The sequence below is a fragment of the Heterodontus francisci genome, chromosome 6 (assembly GCF_036365525.1).
Source record: "Heterodontus francisci isolate sHetFra1 chromosome 6, sHetFra1.hap1, whole genome shotgun sequence".
NCBI lineage: Eukaryota > Metazoa > Chordata > Chondrichthyes > Heterodontiformes > Heterodontidae > Heterodontus > Heterodontus francisci.
The window spans coordinates 39,682,833-39,703,549 of record NC_090376.1 but is presented as its reverse complement, the minus strand read 5'-3'; the positions used below and the strand labels follow the sequence as shown (position 1 = coordinate 39,703,549).

The following is a 20,717-nucleotide window of genomic DNA, read 5'->3' as shown; positions in this document are numbered from 1 at the left end:
TGCGACTAGTTCTGGTCACCACGCTTTAGGAAGGCTGTGAGGGTCCTTGAGAGGGTGCAAAGGAGATTTACGAGAATGGTTCCAGGGATGAGGGAGTTTTGCGACAAGGTTAGATTGGAGAAGCTGGGATTTTTCTCCTTGGAGCAAAGGGGATTGAGGAGAGATTTAGTAGAAGTGTACAATATTATGACAGGCTTAGATAAGTTCGACGAGGAAAAACTGTTCCTGTTGGGCGGCACAGTTGCGCAGTGGTTAGCACCGCAGCCTCACAGCTCTAGGGACCCGGGTTCAATTCTGGGTACTGCCTGGGCGGAGTTTGCAAGTTATGTAAATGATTTAGATCTTGAAATGCAGAGTAGAATCTCACAATTTGCCAATCATACCAAACTTGGAAGCGTGGCAAACAATGAGGTCGATATGAACTGCCTGCAACAGGACATAGTTAGGCTAGTGGAGTGGACAGTTGGCAGATGGAATTTAATACTGACAAATGTGAGGTGATGCATTTTGGCAGAAAGAATAGGGAGAGGCAATATATACTTATTGGGACAGTTCTAAGGAGTGTGCAGGAACAGAGGGACCTGGGGTTGCATGTGCATAAATTTGTGAAAGTGGCAGGACATATTGAGAGAGTGGTTAGTAAAGCAGCTGAAGTATTTTTTTTACTATTTTAAGTATGCTGACAGTGTAGCCTTAAAGGCAATTAACAGTATTGTGCTCATCATAAAAATCACCAGCAATAGAGAAGACTCAGAACTGCTTTGCCTCAGAATACACTCCTGAGCTTTAGCCATAAGTTCTTTAGTGCAATGAAACATATTAAATGCAAATTTCCTTCTTCTGTAGAATGCCAAAAGCAACTACACAATCTTAGGGATGCTTTAAGTAAATGTCAGGCACTGTCCTAAAGGGGAAGGAAATGTTGGAGAATGAAGGAACCCATACACATTGTCTGTATCTCCTAGCGGTTGCTGAGGAATGACAAACATTAAAGAATAGGTTGTCTCTCTACCAGCTTATTCAGGATAGATGGAATAGGGATTTAAAAATTATCTTCAAATGGTGGTTTGAGGGGTGCAGGGTGGGTCGAGAAGAGAAGAAATAGAAAAACACCAGTAAAAGAAATGTACAATACTTAGTAATTGGTTCCAGTTGTCAGTAATGTATCAAGGAAAAGTGATTCCTTTGATTAAATGTCAAAGCCCAAAGCAGATGCTTCAAAAAAAGAAAGATGATCACTTATCAGCTAAAAATACTACAATTACAGCACAGAATGAGACCATTCACCCTGCCAGCAACGTTCCCTCTAATTTTTTTTTTGTTATGTGCAGCCTATTCATTTAAATGTGCAAGCCATTTAATTCTTTCTGCACGGCTGTGCACACGCGGTAGCTTAAAGGAGCCAACTTATGCTTGGCCTATGCGGGGACTTCTGGGTTGCCGTGCTGCCATGTGGCTTAGAAGGAACATTGCCTGCTTGTGCCAGTACTAGCTCTTCAACTGGATCTAACTACTCTAATCCTAACCCCTGTCCTTTCTCTATATTCTCTTAAATTCTTTTAAAACTATTTATCTCTCTTTCAGATGTTACGTTGTCTGCCTCAACAACCACTTGTTGTAAAACATTGTGGGAGAGAAGTTCATATCATTTGCTTCTGTTATTGGGTGTTACGCATGTCCTTAGAGCTGTAAAATTTGGGGCAAATCGTGTCCTATGCCATATTGGTAAGGATATTAGTGTGCATGTAGTACATGTCCACTGGTAGTCTGTAGAGCAGGCAGTCATGACATCAGTGTGCAACACTGATTTGACACCAGCACTGCCAATTTGGAGCTCAACGCTCCAGCTAACACCTTCTCTTAACCTCGAACAGCTGTGCTTGCATTCAGCAGCAGGAAATACCCCCCACCAGTGCTACTTGAAAGGATCATCGGGGATTATCAACTACTTACAGGTTAATTGCTCATTCATTTCTTCTGGCTGTTGCTTTGATTCCACAAGTGTATGGTGCTTTTTATAATTGTTTTAAGTTGCAAAAATCAGCAAGGTATGGTGTTGCAATTGCTGAAGGAGCTTTTGCTGACTTCAAGGCTTCGGCACAAACCATTTGCCTCCCTTGGAATACAGCATGACTTGAAGAATGAAATGTGGTCATGTCAAGCAGGCGGCACAGTGGCGCAGTGGTTAGCACCGCAGCCTCACAGCTCCAGCGACCCGGGTTCAATTCTGGGTACTGCCTGTGTGGAGTTTGCAAGTTCTCCCTGTGTCTGCGTGGGTTTCCTCCGGGTGCTCCGGTTTCCTCCCACACCCAAAAGACTTGCAGGTTGACAGGTAAATTGGCCATTATAAATTGCCCCTAGTATAGGTAGGTGGTAGGGGAATATAGGGACAGGTGAGGATGTGGTAGGAATATGGGATTAGTGTAGGATTAGTATAAATGGGTGGTTAATGGTCGGCACAGACTCGGTGGGCCGAAGGGCCTGTTTCAGTGCTGTATCTCTACATCTAAAATCTAAATCTAAAACTGTTGGAAGAGGGAGGAAGAGGAAGGGGAGTAAGACTCTCAGATGGAGGCCATATTCACTCGGGGTTCAGGGAGCAGTTCTCCTACTTGAATCTCAGTGAGGAACAGTATGTGAGACATAGGCATAGGCAGTAAGGACGTCCTCACTGAAATCTGCCACCTGCTGCTTCCACAACTGCAACCTTAGAGCAGGACAAGGACCACATTGCTAGTGACTGTGAAGGTGACCGTGGCAATGAGCTTTTGTGCATCTGGCTGCTTCCAGGCTGGAGCTGGAGATATTAGCAATGTCTCACAGTTTGCAGTCCACTGTTGCGTAAGGGACATGACTGAACATGCCCTGGCTGCAAGCCACTCATGTTGCGGCTCACCATGCACGGATCCCACCTTTTTGCTATCTTCTGAATTATGCATAGTGTCAGTATCTAAGCTGGAGGTTGCCAGTGTGAAATCGAATATCTACTTATTGTTCCTCCACTGCCTGGCCAGGTTGCACTTCTTGGGTATCTGAAAGGAGGAGTGCACAAGAGCAAGGTTATGGTATGGGAAGCAGGGGAAAGTGAAAGGTGCATGCTTATACCATCTGCAGCTTGTAAATCAAATAACAGTGTGGGCTGAGGTGAACATGGGTTGTGACAAGGAGGGTTGGGTATGAAGATACCACCACCTGCGATGGGTTCAACCCTGCCACTGGCCATGGCCTCAATGATGGCATCCCAATAATGGCCAGAACCTTTTCTTCCATGGATGTTAGGGCATTCATGTGCGCCTATCCCCTCAAGTTAGACTCTGTTTCCTCCAGTTGTGCGTTACTTTCTCCTGCAAGAGAGTTAGAAGTGTTGGCGTGAGTTTGGGTGATGACAGACATGGTTGAATAACTGGCACTGTATGCAAGCTGTGAGATTTGAGGGTGAGGCTTGCAGCAGTGTGAAGTGTGTGAGGGTACGGTGGATTGTGTGAACGTCAGGTATGGGTCCTGATTGATACCGTTAGTAGGTGAGTGATTGGTCTGTGGTGAATTGAAGAGTATTTGAGGCTACTGGTGCTGTTAGTGGGATATGGCATTTGAAGATGCATTCACTGACCTTGACCATCCATGTGAGGTAATTGAACTTCTTGCAGCACTGCATCTGGGTCCTCAGGTCTTGACTCCTGGCAGTGACCTCCACGCCTCTCTGTTTCCACTGCCTTCTCATTGTGTATCTGTAGGGCCTCCTGCAGATGCAGAGCATCTCTTCTCCTTTCCACTTCCTCCACCAACGCCTCCAGTGCTGCATCTAAAAACCTTGGATCTCACTCTCTCCCATGTTGTGCCATGTCAGATTCACTTCTTGCACCACTGTCAGTACCTGCTCCACCCAGAATGCACCTTCCCTTTAAGCAGTGCAGGCTAGCTTTAACTGGAGCTCGTCACACAATATTGGCCTCCTGCTGCTCTGTTCAACCAATCAACAGCACAGTCAGCACTAGCTGGATGCTGAATTCATTGAAATGAGCAGGCTGCACAAAGTTGACGGGCTGCCTGCATAGGAATCAATGGGCGCAGGTTAATCGTGCATTGTGACCCCAAGCCTGTTTTTGGGTGCTGTTGAAATTAGTGGCCCCCAGCCACTGTTCCAATAACTGTGTGTGTAAAAATTTGTTATAAATTCCCCTTTGTACTTCTAGTTATAATCCTACTATTTGCTAACCAGTGTAAAATATCTTTAACTATTTATCGCATCAAAACCCTTCATAATCTTGAAGACCCCTACTAGATCCCAAGAGTAATTTGAACCTACCCGCCTGTTGCGAAATTGACAGAAATACATCAGCCACCAGTTTTTACACCCGGTCTGATTTTACTTTACAATAAAAGTAGCCTCAATATTTCAAGACTTTCTGCAAATCCATCACTTCTCACTCCTGGAGTTATTCTCGGGAATCTTTGGCTGAGAACTTCCTTGGCAATGCTTCCACTCTGCTACCATAACTCTGCTGATTGTACATCGGACACCCTGCTTATCAGTGTACCCTTTCCATGGATCTAAAATCCTTTTTAGAATAGGAAGGATATTATTGGAAGGCAGCATGATATCATTATGATACCTAAATATTGCTTAGACTTTTTTCAAAAAATGGAATCAGATCAGCTTCAACACTTGACATCTCTCAATGGACTTACTCATAAATTGTCTCCAAACCTTGTAATTAAAAACAATCTTTTTTATATCTTTTTCTAGTATGGGGATGAAGTTCCTGGATCAGAGATGGAAAATGCCTGGAATGCACTGGTGGACAATGAAAAATGGAGCAATAATCTCAGGATTGCCCTGCAATTTCTGATCAGCCTTTGTGGAGTTAGCAGTGACACATCTCTTCTGTTGTATGTGAGTAGCTTTAGAAAGCAACAGATAAGATGTGCTTTTAAGTCCACAATAGCAGGTGTGCATAATTGATGAATAATGAACAGGCGGCCAAACATATCTACATCTGCCATTTCTTTAGTATCTTCAGCACTGTAGTATTTTATACACCACATTTAGGAATTAATTAACATTGGAAATTATGCTATTTGTTTTTCAAAGTTGTCATCAAATATGTTACTTTTTTGTATATTTCCCTAATTACATGAAATTTTCACTTGTTGATGCAAATTAATCTTCTAGAATTGCTGCCTGATGAACTGGCCTTGCTAAGATAAAGACCAGAAAATAGATGGCCAGGAATCCCACCTGGTGGCCACTGAAAAGCTTCTCAGTTTTCACTTGCATTTAATATGCATATAAATTAGGACGGAGGACTTTTGGTGTTGTGGCACTTAGGTTTTTTGCAGGAAATGCTGAGTTTATTTTTGGATGTATTATTCTCTCTTAATCAAAGCCTGTATGAATGATTAATTAGAAGCAGTTGATTCACTGATGGGAGTTTTAACCTGGAGGAGTGCATGAATTTTCATGTGGGTGGGGGATGAAAAATGGGAGCCTGTCAACTTCTGGATTTTAACAAATGTTAATCACTCAATTGAAGTGATATTTCAACTCACTTTCTAATTTAACAGTGCATCCACAGGTTTCCTGGGCTTCCTGAATTTCACCAGTGAAAGCAAGCTGAAAATACAATATCAATTAAGGGGGCTGAATCAAACTCATGGAAATACCGCAATAAATACTCAGTACACAGAGGTGCTTTCTTACATATAAGTGGGTTTATTCACTGTACTTTTGCTGAGAGTTTACTTTCTACACTTTGGAGGCTTTCGCAATCACTTCAAGAAGATTTGGCTGCCCTAGATTGGACCTCAGGTGAGGACAAATAGGATCAGCACCAGTAGTCGCAGCAGCAACCTATTCTTGAGAGACCTGTAGCTGGACAGCAGAGAGGGGAGCAGCTTGCAGGGGGCACTACCCACAGGGTGTACAGGTAGAGGCTGAGTGTCCTTGTCATGTCTGAACAACAGTGCTTCAGGAGTTTCAGATTGTCATGTCAGTTGTTGATAGACATTTACAGCCTGCTAATAGCCCTACTGCCTGCTGGGTCTGATAGTCTTGCATTCCCAGTGGTTGTAAAAACCACCACCAGCCGCAACTTTTTTTAACCTCAGGATCCTTCTAGAGACATATCTAGGGTCTCTCAGTCGGCAACCCACAAATGCAGGTGACTGGTGGATTGTTTGCCAGGGCCAGCAATTATGCCAATTTTGCCAGTGATGACACCAATCAGAATGAGGGGGCATTCAGGTTTGCATCTCTGACTGGCTTCCCACAGGTTCAGGATGTAATTGACTGCACACACATGGCAATACAGGTATGCCCAGATAAACCAACTGCAGGGACTTTCACTCCATCAATGTGCAACTGATGTGCAATCACAAAAAGATATTTCTGCTTCTATGTATAAAGATTCCAGAGGAGCTGCCGTGATGTTTTCATGCTGCAGCAATCCAAGCTCCCTGATTCAAGCACACTTAAGCGGCAGACAGCTGCTAAGACACTTCAAACTTGTCTGATGACACCCATTGGAATCTTAACCAGTGAGGCCTAATAGCACTACAATGAATGTCATATGACCAGTAGATGTGTGATCAAACAATCCATTGGCATATGCTTCAGGTGCCTAGACATATTTAGAGATACCCTTCAGTACTTACCATCCAGCGTGTCCTGAATGGTCGTGTGGTCTGCACTCTGCACAACATTCGGAGCAGCAAGGTTTGGACCTGCAGGAGGAATAATGCACAGAATTCAGATCCTCTTCGGATGATCCAGAGGAGGAAGAGGAGAAAGATGATGAAGGCAATAAACCACCAACTGCTCACTTTACTGCAAAGGATGCTCTTATTAATGCAACATTGATGTAGGTTGCACCAGTGGATTGATGTCAGAAACATGTGCAATGGCCACTCTCCCTGCACCACTCCCCCAGCAATGCCACTGACACAAAGCAGTCCTGAAAGCAACAAACCACCACTTGCACATCCCCGCATTGGTCACCATCAATTCATGTCATCTCATTCAACAAGTTAGAAGGTGCGCCAGCAATGAAGAATAGGTAAGATAGGTGTGAAAGAAAATTTATGTGCTTGAACTAAGCAACTGATCTTCGCAACATAACATTTCTCATACACCCATGTGCATGCACTTGTGCAACTACAAAGTTTTGATTTAACTTTTTGTTCTGCTCCAATGTGGTGCAACCCCTGTAACTTCAGCTGAAGTAGAGGCAGGCTGCTCAGATCCCTGCCCTGACTGCTGAGATGTTCTTGGCTGAAACCTCTAAGTTTTGGAGCCTATGAGGTCTCCTCCAAAGTCTGTTCCACCTGCGCCTATGCAGGGGCAGACTTGGCCATCGGGAGGCCAGCTGGCATGTCAGATACTGACTGAGGGGGGCAGTAGGTGAGAAGATAAAGCACTTTAAGTGGAGTCCACATTTCCAGGTCCCCTTTTGCCATCAACCTTCTTATGGCCCAGCCACATTTCACTGCCACCACTGCTGGAGAGCAGTTTGGTGTAAATCAGTGCACACTGTAAGGCCAAGGTTAAGGTATCTGTCATCCTATTTAAAGTGGCAAACGTGTTGGCATCCAGAATTTGCATGCTTGTGGTCAAAACATACATAGATTCATTTGATTGCAGCGTTTAATGTTCCATGGAGATAGCCATTCCATCCATGGAAGAAGATATCATCGCAATGCCCCATGACAACAACCCACACATGCTTTGAGGTAGACGCCTCCATTCTCTCGCAGTCACAGTCAGTTTGCTTGGAAGGCCTGTCAGTCTGTTGCCCATTTGCTGCTGCTGCTCAATGATTTTCCTTTAAATCAGCGTCCCCCAGGGTATAGCATCTATGTCCTGCTGAGCAGAACTTGGACTTTCCGCTGTTACCCCTGCCACCAACATCTGCTCCTGCTCGCTTGTGAAGAATGAGAGCCTGACATCAGGTTCTGTAGCGGGGGTCGGAGGGGGCGGGGGCTGGAGAATCAGAGCGGCAGCGGCTGCCAAAGAGCCCAATGCCATGATTGCTGGGCCTGATTTTCCCGGTGGTGGCGAGGCTCCGTAGCAGCACCTCCATCACTCGGCAATGGGACCCTACTTTACATACTTAAAATACCTCTCTGCATAAATTTAAATTTAATCCCCCAAGAAATTACCTTCAATTCCCAATCTTGAGCACATCGTGCAGCACCCACACACCTTCACTTTCCCATCCAAGGGAAGCTGGCGCCAACGAGGTGGGGAAGGGGTCAACTCTGCATTATTTAGTGTATGGGGAGGGGAAGGGGTCAACTCTGCATTACTTAGTGTATCGGGTGGGAAGGGCTCAACTCTGCATTATTTTGTGTATGGGAGGGAAGGGGTCAACTCTGCATTAGTTAGTGTATGGGGGGAGGGGTCAACTGTACATTATTTAGTGTATAGGGGAGGGGTCAACACTGCATTATTTAGTGTATGAGGAGAAAGGATCAACTCTGCATTATTTTGAACTGTTTGCAGGGCTGGGAGCCTTTTAAAAATGGTACCAGCAACTGCTCCGCCATCAGGTGACACCATGAATGGCGTCACCAGTGCTGCCCTCACCACGTGATTGGGGGGGCAGCCACCATCAGTATGTTTAGTGGTCGCCCGCTGCGTAATTGCAGCGGCGTGGCTCCCGTGTGGGGCAGCTTCCATGCAGGGCGCCCACCATATTCTGCACCCGCCGCAGCTCCCGGCAGCAAGACGACAAAATCCAGCCCTGAGTCACCAGGTGAAAACATAACTATCTGTCTAACTGATTCCACTGAAATGTCAATATTTCAGCTGATGCATGGTATACATGAGTCCTTTAATGGTGTACCTCATAAGGAATCAACAACTGAAGAATTGTCGTCTGCAAACCTTCACTGCTGCCACACACTTGAAGGCCATGTTGGGGCCATTGTTTCCAAAATCACCAGAAAGATACCTGTACATAAACCATCTACAAGAGTTCAACAGAACAGGAGAACTCTTAAAGAAAAGGGGATCCATAAAGTGGATTGAAGAATACACACATTTGCTCCATCTCACTTCTTCCGGAATATTGTCTGATGACACTGATCTTCCTGACCTACAAATATAGGAAATTATAGGAAAGGATAGTACAATGGCAGGCACCACGTCTTACCGAGCACAGAGGGTACCTAACTGTGTGCTACAGAGTTCTGTCCTGTTTCACAAGTCAATTTAAGATGAATGATGGGGTTATTATTAATGTATTCAAGTTTTAGTATTCTAATGGTTGAAGATGAAAGAAAACATAGCAGAGAAATCAACAGGGCTGAACTGCCTGCATCCACCATTATGCCTTCCTTCACATATTGTGGCTCAGCTGTGTGAGTGGCACAGCTATGCCATCTTCTGCAAGGACATCTGTAGTCAGCCTTCACTATTGGTTTGATGCTGCCACTGACAATTAAAATCATCTCCACTCTTAATTTTTCTTCCTCCACTTTATTCTAAGCAGCACAGGATCATTTGCAGTATCTGCCAAATTGCTGTCATAAATGTACAAAACAAGTATTTGCTGCATGGTTAAGCCGAGCTAACGCTTCCATCTGCTTTCCCACCGAGTCACAATAAGAGCACAACATGGCTTCTCAGGTTCACCACGGTGCTGAATTTACGAGCATACAAATTAGGAGCAGGAGTTGGCCATTCGGTTGCGCAAGTCTGCTCCGCCATTCAATTAGATCATGGCTGATCTGCTTGTAACCTTAGCTCCACATGGAAAACATGGACATTAATTCAAGGAGGAGATATTGGGATTAATGATCAAAAACAAAATTGGTTGATAAAAATGTGGCCTTTAAGGAGGAAATTAATGGAGGAGAGGCAGGTGGAGAGGTTTGGGGGTAGTTGCAGAGCATAGGACCTAGGCAGATGAAGGCATGGCTGTCAATGGGGGAGTGTGTCTAAAGTGGAAGGAGGTGCATAAGAAGCCAGAGTCAGAGGAAAAGAGTACGACCATATGAATTAGGAGCAGCGGTAGGCCACTCGACCCCTCAGGCTTGTTCCGCCATTCAATGAATTCATGGCTGAACTGATTACTGCACATTTCCACCTACACCCTATAGCCTTTCACCCCTTGCTTATCAAGAATCTATCTATCTCTGCTTTAAAAATATTCAAAGACTCTGCTTCCACTGCCTTTTGAGGAAGAGTTCCAAAGACTCACGACCCTCAGAGAAAAAGTTTCTCCTCATCTCTGTCTTAAATGGGTGACCCCTTATTTTTAAATAGTGACCCATAGTTCTCAAAGAACAAGCAATTATTGGCCATCCTTGTAACCCTCTAGGCAACAAGTTACTGCTCTTTCTTTAATAGCACTTGCTCCACCTGATCTGTGTACTTGGATTCATCTGGTACGGTTGCCTAAAGCTGTATTGTCCATGGTGTGTGCAGTTGTGCTAATTTCAAATATAGGTGCGAATGACAGTGTGCTATGAGGAGCTTCTTCTGGATTATTGTCTGATGACACTGATTTTCCTGACCTACAAATGACAGAAGAGAAATTATGGGAAAGGATAGTACAGTGGCAGGCACTACGTATTACTGAACACAGAGGCCTAAGGTCTGCAACATGCCTGAGATGCCTGGCATGCCCTTTGAGGGTAGCAAGTGCAAAGTGGGTGTAAACTGTGGGCTAGGTTCATTGGACCCCTGACTTTGATACAAATTATGCAGCCATCCCATAATGTGACTTGGTGATACTCCATCCATTTGGAACAGGCACTGAAGAGAAGACTACTGTTAGAAGACAAAAATAAATTCAGACACCTGTGCCCTTTCACACCCTCGCCCCCCTATTTTCTCAGACCCTCTACAATTCACATTTAAAATTATTAAGCTTATGTTTAAATTCCATCAAGGTCTCACCCCTCCCTATCTCATAACTTCCTCCATTACCACAACTACTCCAAAATCCTATACCTGGTATTGTGCAACGAGATGTGATTAATTAATGACCTCATAGTGAAGGTGCCCCTCCATAGCAGCGAGCATAATATAATTGAATTTTACATTCAGTTTGAGGGAGAGAAGACTGGGTCTATAAGACTAGTATTTTAAACTTAAATAAGGGCATGAAAGCAGAGCTAGATAAAGTTAACTGGCAAGTTATGTTAATAGAGATGCAGTGGCAGACATTTAAGGGGATATCTCAGAATACACAGAATAGATACATTCCAGAGAAAGAAAAGGGGGAGGACTCACCATACATGGTGAACTAAAAAAAGTTAAAAAGTATCAAACTTAAAGAAAAAGCATATAATTAGGCAAAGATGGGTGGCAAGTCAGAAGATTGGACAGACTAAACACAGCAAAGAATGACTAAAAGATTGATAAGGAGGGAAAAATTAGAGTACGAGAGAAAGCTAGCTAGAAATATAAAGACAGATAGTAAGAGTTTCTAAAGATATTTAAAAAAGAAAAGAGTTAACAAAGTGAGTCTGGGGAATTAATAATGGAAAATAAGGAGATGGCAAATGAATTGAACAGATATTTTGCATCAGTCTTAACCATAAAGGATAAAAGTAACATCCCAGTATTAGCTGTAAGTCAGGAAATGGAAGGGAGGGAGGAACTCAAGAAAATTACAATCACCAGGGAAGTAGGACTGAGCAAACTGTTGGAGCTGCGGGCTGACAGGTCCCCGGGTTCTGATGGACTTCATCCTGGGGTCTTAAAAGAAGTGGCTAGTGAGACAGTTGATGCGTTGGTTTTAATTTTCCAAAATTTCCTAAATTTGGGGAAGTTTCTATTGGATTGGAAAATAGCGAATGTAACTCCTTTATTCAAAAAGGGAGGGAGCTAGAAAGCAGGAAACTACAGGCCAGTTTGCTTAACATCTGTCATAGGGAAAATGTTAGAAGCTATTATTAAAGACGTTGTAGCAGGGCACTTAGAAAAGTTCAAGGTAATCAGGCAGAGCCATCAAAGAGTCATGAAAGGGAAACCATGTTTAACCAATTTCTTGGGGTTCTTTCAGGAAGTAACATGTGCTGTGGATAAAGGGGAACTGGTGGATGTACTGTACTTAGATTTCCAGAAGGCATTTGATAAGGTGCCACATCAAAGGTTATTGCAGAAAATAAAAGCCCATGGTGTAGGGGATAACATATTGGCATGGATAGAAGATTGGCTTAGCTAACAGGAAACAGAGAGTAGGCATAAATGGATCATTTTCTGGTTGGCAAGATGTAGCAAGTGATGTGCCACAGGGATCAGTGCTGGGGCCTCAACTTTTTGCAATTTATATAAATGACTTGGATGAAGCGGCCGAAGGTATGGTTGCTAAATTTGCTGATGACACAAAGATAGGTAGGAAAGTAGGTTGTGAAGAGGATATAAGGAGGTTACAAAGGGATATAGATAAGTTCAGTAATGGGCAAAGATCTGGCAAATGTATAATGTGGGAAAATTTGGAATTGTCCATTTTGGCAGGAAAAGTAAAAAAGAAGCATATTATCTAAATGGTGAGAAATTGCAGAGCTCTGAGATGCAGCGGGATCTGGGTGTCCCAGTGCATGAATCACAAAAGGTTAGTATGCAGATGCAGCAAGTAATTAGGAAAGCTAATAGAATGTTAGGGGAATTGAATACAAAAGTAGGGAGGTTATGCTTCAGTTATACAGGGCATTGGTGAGACCATATCTGGAGTACTGTGTACAGTATTGGTCTCCTTATTTAAGGAAGGATGTAAATGCATTGGAAGCAGTTCACAGAAGATTTACAAGACTAATACCTGGAATGGGTGGGTTGTCTTATGAGGAAAGGTTGGACAGGCTAGGTTTGTATCCGCTGGAGTTTAAAAGATTAAGAGGTGACTTGATTGAAGCATATAAAGTCTTGAGGGATCTTGACAGGGTGGATGTGGAAAGTATGTTTCCCCTTGTGGGAGAATCTAGAACTAGGAGTCATTATTTAAAAATAAGGGGTCACCCATTTAAGACAGAGATGAGGAGAAATTTTTTCTCAGAGTGTTGTAAGTCTTTGGAACTCTCTTCCTCAAAAGGTGGTGGAAGCGGCTGCAGGACATCCCTCTGAGGGAGGGTGAACAGCCAGAGGTTGTGGTCCACACTGGTACCAAGGACATCAGTAAGAAAAGGGATGAGGTCCTGAAAGCAGATTTTAGGGAGTTAGGAAGAAATTAAAAAGCAGGATCTCCAAAGCAGTAATCTCAGGATTACTCCAGTGCCACGTGCTAGTGAGCATAGGAATAGGAGAATTGATCGATTGAACACGTGGCTGGAGAATAGGTGTAGGAGGGAGGGCATCAGATTTCTGAGGCATTGGGACTGGGACTGGTTCTGGGGAAGGTGGGACCTGTGCAAGATGAATGGGCTACACCTTAACAGGACCGGAACTAATATCTCACAGGGAGATTTCCTAGCGCTGTTGGAGAGGGTTTAAAGTAGCTTGTCGGGGGGGATGGGAACCTGAAGGGTAGCTCAAATTGGAAGGAAGTAAGCTGGTAACAGGAGGTAGAAAAGTAGCAAGTGACATTTAGAAGGCAGGCGAAACAAAGGCGAGCATCAGCTAGGCTTAGAATGCAGAATAATGTCAAGGGGATAAGGTTAAGGGCACTCTGCCTGAGTGCACGCAGTATTTGAAACAATGTAGATGATTTTAAGGCACAAATAGAGGTAAATGGGTATGATCTAATTGCCATAATGGAAATGTGGCTACAGGGTGACCAAGACTGGGAACTGAATATTCAAGGATATTCGACATTTAGGAAGGAAAGGCAAAAAGGAAAAGGAGGTGGTGTTGAGCTGATAATAAGGGATGGGATCAGTACATTAGTAAGGGAGGATCTCTGATTGGAAGAACAAAATGTGGAATCTGTTTGGGTGGAGCTAAGAAACAGCAAGGGGCAGCAAACATTGGTCGGAGTTGTTTATAGGCCACCAAACAGTAGTGGTAGTGTGGGGCATGGTATTAATCAGGAGGTTAGGGAAGCATGTGGCATGGATAATACAGGAATCATGGGTAACTTCAATCTGCACATAGATTGGGTAAACCTAATGAGCACTAATGCCGTGGAGGACGAGTTTCTGGAGTGTGTTAGGGATGGTTTTCTAGAGCACTATGTTGAGGAATTGATGAGAGAACAGGCTATTTTAGATCTAGTTTTATGTAATGAGAAAGGGCTAATTAATAATCTTGTTGTAAAAGAATCTTTAGGGATGAGAGACCATAATATGATAGAATTTTACATTATGTTTAAAAGTGAGGTTGTTCAATGTGATGCCAGGGTGTTAAATATGAGCAAAGGAAATTATGAAGGTATGAGAGGCAAATTGGCTGAGGTGGATTGGGAAAATAGATTAAAAGGTATAACAGTACATAGGCAATGGATAGTCTTTAAATAGATATTACATAGTTTACAGCAACTATGCATTCCTTCAAGGCACAAAAACCCAAAAGTAAGGGCAGTCAACCGTGGATAACAAAGAAAGTTAAGGATTGTATAAGATTAAAAGAATCTAATAATAATAAAAGAGGCCTATAAAATTACCAGAAATAGTAGTAAACCTGAGGATTGGTAGGATTTTAGAATCCAGCAAAGGAGGAAAACGAAACTGATAAAGGGAGAATAAAATATGAATGTAATCTAGCAAAAAATATATAAACGGACTGTAAAATCTTCTGCAGGTACTTAAAAAGGAAACATTTGGCTAAGACAAATGTGGGTCCATTGCAGGCAGAGTCAGGAGAATTCATAATGGGGAATAGAGAAATGGCAGAGAAGCTAAATGATTACTTTGTGTCTGACTTCACTGAGGAAGATACAAGAAATCTCCCAGAATTAGAGATCCAAGGTATTAGGAGGAACGAGGACTTGAAGGAAATTAGTATTAGTAAGAAGATTGTATTGGAGAAATTAATGGGACTGAAGGTTGATAAGTCCACAGGACCTGATATTCTATATCCCAGTGTGTTGAAAGAGGTAGCTATGGAGATAGTGGATGCATTGGTGATCATCTTCCAAAATTCTATAGACTCTGGAGCAGTTCCTATAGATTGGAAGGTAGCAAATGTCACCCCACTGTTGAAGAAGGGTGGGAGAGAGAAAATGGAGAATTACAGACCTGTTAGCCTTATATCAGTCTTTGGGAAAATGCGAGAATGTATTCGAAAAGATGTGATAAATAGGCACTTGGATAATAATGATCTGATTGGGCATAGTCAATATGGATTTATGAATGGAAAATCATGTTTGGCGAACCTGTTCGAGTTTTTTGAGGATGTTACTGACAGAATTGATAAAGGGGAGTCGATGGACATGGATTTTCAGAAGGCTTTTGAGGAGGTTGGTTAGCAAAATTGAAGCACATGGGATAGGAGGTATGGATTAAGGATTGGTTAACAGGCAGAAAGCAGAGAATAGGAATAAATGGGTCATTCTCGCGTTGGCAGGCTGTGACTAGTGGGGTAACACAGGGATCAGTGCTTGGGCCCGAGCTGTTCACAATATATATCAATGATTTGAATGTGGGGACCAAATGTAATATTTCCAAGTTCACGGATGATACAAAACTAGGTGGGAACGTGTGTTGTGAGGAAGATGCAAAGCGGCTTCAAGGGGATTTGGACAGACTTAGTGAGTGGGCAAGAACATGGCAGATGGAATATAATGTGGAAAAATGTGAGGTTATCCACTTTGGTAGGAGGAACAGATGTGTAGAGTATTTCTTAAATGGTAAGAGATTAGAAAGTGTAGATGTACAGAGGGACCTGGGTGTCCTTGTCAATAAGTCACTGAAAGCTAATATGCAGGTGCAGCAAGCAATTAAGAAGGCTGATGGTATGTTAGCCTTTATGGCTAGAGGATTTAAGTACAGGAGTAGTGAAGTCTTACTTCAATTGTATAGAACCTTGGTTAGACCACACTTGGAGTACTGTGTGCAGTTTTGGTCCTCTTACCTTAGGAAGGATATTATTGCACAGAGGGAGTGCAACGAAGGTTCACCAGACATATTCCTGGGATGGCGGGATTGTCCGACGAAGAGAGATTGGGGAAACTGGGCCTGTATTCTCTAGAGTTTCGAAGAATGAGAGGTGATCTCATTGAAATCTACAAAATACTTAAAGGGATAGACAGGGTAGCGGCAAGTAAGATGTTTGTCCTGGTTGGGGAGTCTAGAACCAGGGAATACAATTTCAAAATAAGGGGGAAGCCATTTAGGACAGAGGTGAAGAGAAATATCTTTACTCAGAGGGTTGTGAATCTTTGGAATTCTTTGCCCCAGAGGGCTGTGAAAGCTCAGTCATTGAGTATGTTTGAAGCAGAGATTGACAAATTTCCAAATACAAATGACATAAGGGGATATGAGGATAGTGTGGGGAAAAAGGCATTGAAGTGGATGATCAGCCATGATCATATTGAATGGTCGGGGCAGGCTCGATGGGCTGAATGGCCTACTCCTGTTCCTACGTTCCTAAGCAGAGTCTTTGAATATTTTTAAGGCAGAGGTAGATAGATTCTTGATAAGCAAGGCGGTGAAAGGTTATCAGGGGTAGGCGGGAATGTGAAATAATCAGTTCAGCCATGAATTTATTGAATGGCGGAGCAGGCTTGAGGGGCCAAGTGGCCTACAACTGCTCCTAATTCATATGGTTGTACTCTTTTCCTCTGACTCTGGCTTCTTATGCACCTCCTTCCACTTTAGACACACTCCCCCATTGGCAGCCATGCCTTCATCTGCCTAGGTCCTATGCTCTGCAACTACCCCCAAACCTCTCCACCTGCGTCTCCTCCATTAAGTTCCTCCTTAAAGACCACATTTTTATCAACCAATTGTTTTTTGATTATTACTGTAAAGTGTATTCAGAGTTTTTCTACATTAAATGTGCTATATAAAAGTTTTCATTTCTGTAATAAATCTAAATTTGTCACATTTCAGATAAAGAAAGTAGTAATTTACTTATGTCGTAACAACACTATTCAGACAATGGAGGAGTTGTTGTTCGAGATGCAACAGACAGAGCCTGTAAACCCTGTTGTCCTGCACTGTGATAATCCACCTTTTTACCGCTTTGCTCCAAGCAACAAAACTTCCACAGCTGCATCAGGTGAGACCTAAGTGTTTTTAATGGATTTTGGTGTACTGCAAGGTTTCAGTAAAAGGCTGCCCATTGTTGGTGTCAGGTGTCAGCCTTGACTCAGTGGTAGCACTCTTGCTTCTGATTCAGAAGGTTCTGGGTTCAAACCCCATTTCAGAGGCTCAAGTGCATGATCTAAGATGGTACTTCCGTGCAGTACTGAGGGAAATGCTGTCTTTTGGATGATACATTAAACCAAGCCCTTTCCTGCCTTCTCAGAGCCATATTGGAACTCTTCTTGCCCCTAGACATCTCTACAGTGTTGCTTTCCTGTTTTGACAACAAACAATGTGTATCTTCTTTAAGCTGTGGCATATCCTTAAGAAGTTGCAGCAAGACTGTGTTTCCTCTCTGCTAACCGGTGAGTTGCCTGAGGTTAGCATGTGTCTTGCTGGCAGTTCGCCTCAACCTTGCAAATTAGAGGTGACCTGAAAAGTCGAAATGAGTCCCCAGCTGACTCCTCTGGGTGGCCCTTGCAGTTTCCTTCACATTCCAAGTGTTATTAAAAGTGTTACTAAGGACTGCAGCGGTTCAAGAAGGCAGCTCACCACCATCTTCTCAAGGGCAATAAGAGATGGGCAACAAATGCTGCCCTTGCCAGCGACGCCCACATCCCATGAAAGAATAAAAATAACATTGATTGATATTTCATAGAACCTCAATGTAAAATATAAATGAACTGGGTCCAAATTTCCAATTAACATGCAAACCTATTAGAAGACAATCTCCAACTCTTTTTGTGCTCAGTGTTCAAAAGGCTTGCTGCTCTTGGTGCTTAAATTTCGTAGCTAGTGGGGGGGACTTCATTGATAGTAGCATTTGCTATCTTACTTTCACATTGAATTGTGGAAGTAGGTTAAAGCCAATGGCACGCATGTAAAAAAAAAATTGGAGCATATGATTAAAATGTGGAATCAGTTGTAATCCTGTCCTCAGCATATTAAGACTCCAGATACTTGTTTCCTTATTAGTTGGTAACAAAAAAAAAATGCTCTTTGTGATATTAGCATACAAATTCTTGGGATATTTCTGTGACATTCCTTTGGTGTTTACTTTAACACAGACATGAACTTGTTTATTTCAAACAAAACATAATTAGATGTAATCTTATGAAGCAAAAAGAGAAAAGGCTGGAGACAATCAGCAGGTCAGTTCTGAGGAAGGTTTATACCTGAAACATCAACTGACTCATGTTTTAGCAGAATGTTGTCCAACTTTCAGAGTTACGGCATCTAAAGTATTTTTCTTTTTGTTTCAATTTTTATTGGATTGATACTTATTCAAATCTATCACTAGTTAGCTCTATGAAGAATTTGAATACACTAACTTTATTGAGTCTGAGATAACTGGCTAAATTTTCCTGAACCTGAGCTTGGAGGCAGAGGAGCCGGGAAAATAATGGGATGGCTCCCCAATACATTCCTGCTGCTGGGGATGTTTCCCTGAGTGAGTTAGGATGCGGATCGGCTGCCCACTGAATGAAAGCGGACAACCAATTTACATAATAAAAGGCCCCAATAAGGGGTGATTTTTCAGGCTCGCCAGCATTTTACCAGCGGTGGAGCAGCACCCCACCCCAATCACATGTGGAGCTTGCCATCTTAATAGAGGCGGCCTGTCTGCAGCAGTTGAAGCAGGAGGCTCCATGACCCAAAGAGGGGGCTGCAGGCATGAAAGGCTGTCCCCATGCCCCCAACAATGCATCTGGAGGGGTTTCCCCTCTGATTTGAGGGGCCTGTCTGATTGGCCCCTCTGATTTATTACTTTAATTTTACCCCTTCGAGGGCACCTCTATGTTGAAACATTGGTGGTGCTGCTGAGGCTTCAGAGCTGCTGGCGCTCTGATTGGGCCAGCGGCATCGGGAGCCCAGCTGCCATCCTTAATAGGACGCCAAGTTTGGATGCGGCCAATTATGAGGCAGCCTCAGGGAATATCACTGTGCCGATCTTGCTGTCAGCAAGTGCAGGCTCAGGACTCGCATTTGATCTCAACGTCCTGGTCCCGAAGCCCAGATCTCAAAGCCCCCAGAAAATCCTGACCAACATCTCAGAATCTATACTGAAAATTGTAGCATAGATTAATGCTTCTGTTGGAACAGCAAAGGAATGTCATGCAAATGTGCTGAGTGTTCATATGCGAATACCATAAACAGTAATTACTCTGCTAATATTTTTTTAAAGTGTTGGCCAAAGTATTATACCCTGTGCTGAATGGCTCAATTGACCTTCCCTATTGGTAGAACATGCTTAAAATGTGAACATTTTAAATAAATAAACGAGTCATAATGCCTATCAGAAAACAGCTTAAACAAATAACTAACCTTACTTTAGTGCACTGTAAAGCTCCGTAGTTGATTAGTATATGGAGTCCAGTATGATTGCAGGCAAAGCAGTTTTGAATGTTTGTTTATGTTGTGTTGTTTTTAATATGGACATTTCCTTTGGTTTATTTGTCCACCAACCAGTCTTTTATTCACAGAAAAACATATTCTTGGCAGATTGTTAAAGCAATTCTTGGGTAACCTGTGTCATTTTGACTTTTCAGTATAATTCTTGTTACAGGAACTACATCTAGCACCAACACTCTGGTAGCTGGGCAGGAAAGTTTCCCAGAAATAGATGAGGGACGGATGATGAAGGAAACCGATGAAAGGTTTGTGTGACATCTTAAATCTCATCAATAACTTGCAGACTCAGTGCTAAAAGTTGCGATACAGTATTTCTTCGTTAAGTGGCAGCTGACTAGTGATGGATTTGGATTAGTAGCAGGAGGGCTTCAAGTTCAGGGAAAAAACGTGTCCAGTACCCTTCACAAATTGTTTTTTCTACATTACAGAATATTAATTCTGCCCTAAAGTAGAGCCTATGTAGTGAAGTATGCTTGGTATGTTAACTTGAAATGACTTCAACATATTCTACTACATGTGAAGGCTTAAAGATAAGAGACAGGGAAAACACACCTGTTCTATGATCTGTAAATTATAGCCCTTCCTTTAGGGTGTAAAGATAGCTGACATTATTTGGTGTGGGGGTTAGTAAAGGCCAACTAATGCAATTATCCCTAGAGAGGGAAATTTCCTGAGCCAGATATTCCACTTTTTAAGAATCATCTATTGCAACCATTATATAGCTCCAGGCTGATGTGGTAACTTCATTTTCTACCTTGTTTCCTGAGATCTTGTAATAGCATAAGAAAGTCTTTCGAGTCAACAATTTTGTCTTGTATTTTTAAAAAGAACAATGAACTAAGGTGAAAGCAAAATACTGCGGATGCTGGAAATCTGAAATAAAAACAAGAAATGCTGGAACCACTCAGCAGGTCTGGCAGCATCTGTGGAAAGAGAAACAGAGTTAACGTTTCGGGTCAGTGACCCTTCTTCAGAACTCAGGTGGTCCAGGCATTTTACCTTCCTTGGAAGCATGCCACAAAAAAACTACCTGAGGGGCTTTGACCAATGGGTAATGTTCTTGAGTTAAAAAGGAACACCATAAGATGAAGATCAAAAGTCCCAATGTTATGTAACTCCTCTCTCTTACTGGGTTGGCCAGACTGATATAGTAAAGTTTGCCATACCAGTTAAAA

The 20,717-nt window shown here is 42.8% G+C and overlaps 1 protein-coding gene across 5 annotated transcripts in view; it reads left to right on the top strand.

Moving 5' to 3' along the window:
- The window catches only part of LOC137371258 (protein furry homolog), a 532,970-nt gene that overhangs the window by 333,097 nt on the left and 179,156 nt on the right, over positions 1-20,717 (top strand). For all 5 annotated transcript variants that reach the window (XM_068033517.1, XM_068033516.1, XM_068033514.1 and 2 more), the window contains exons 33-35: positions 4,748-4,894; positions 16,936-17,104; positions 19,697-19,787. In XM_068033517.1, coding sequence (XP_067889618.1) covers positions 4,748-4,894; positions 16,936-17,104; positions 19,697-19,787 — 407 coding nt within the window. The remainder of the gene's footprint in view (positions 1-4,747; positions 4,895-16,935; positions 17,105-19,696; positions 19,788-20,717) is intronic.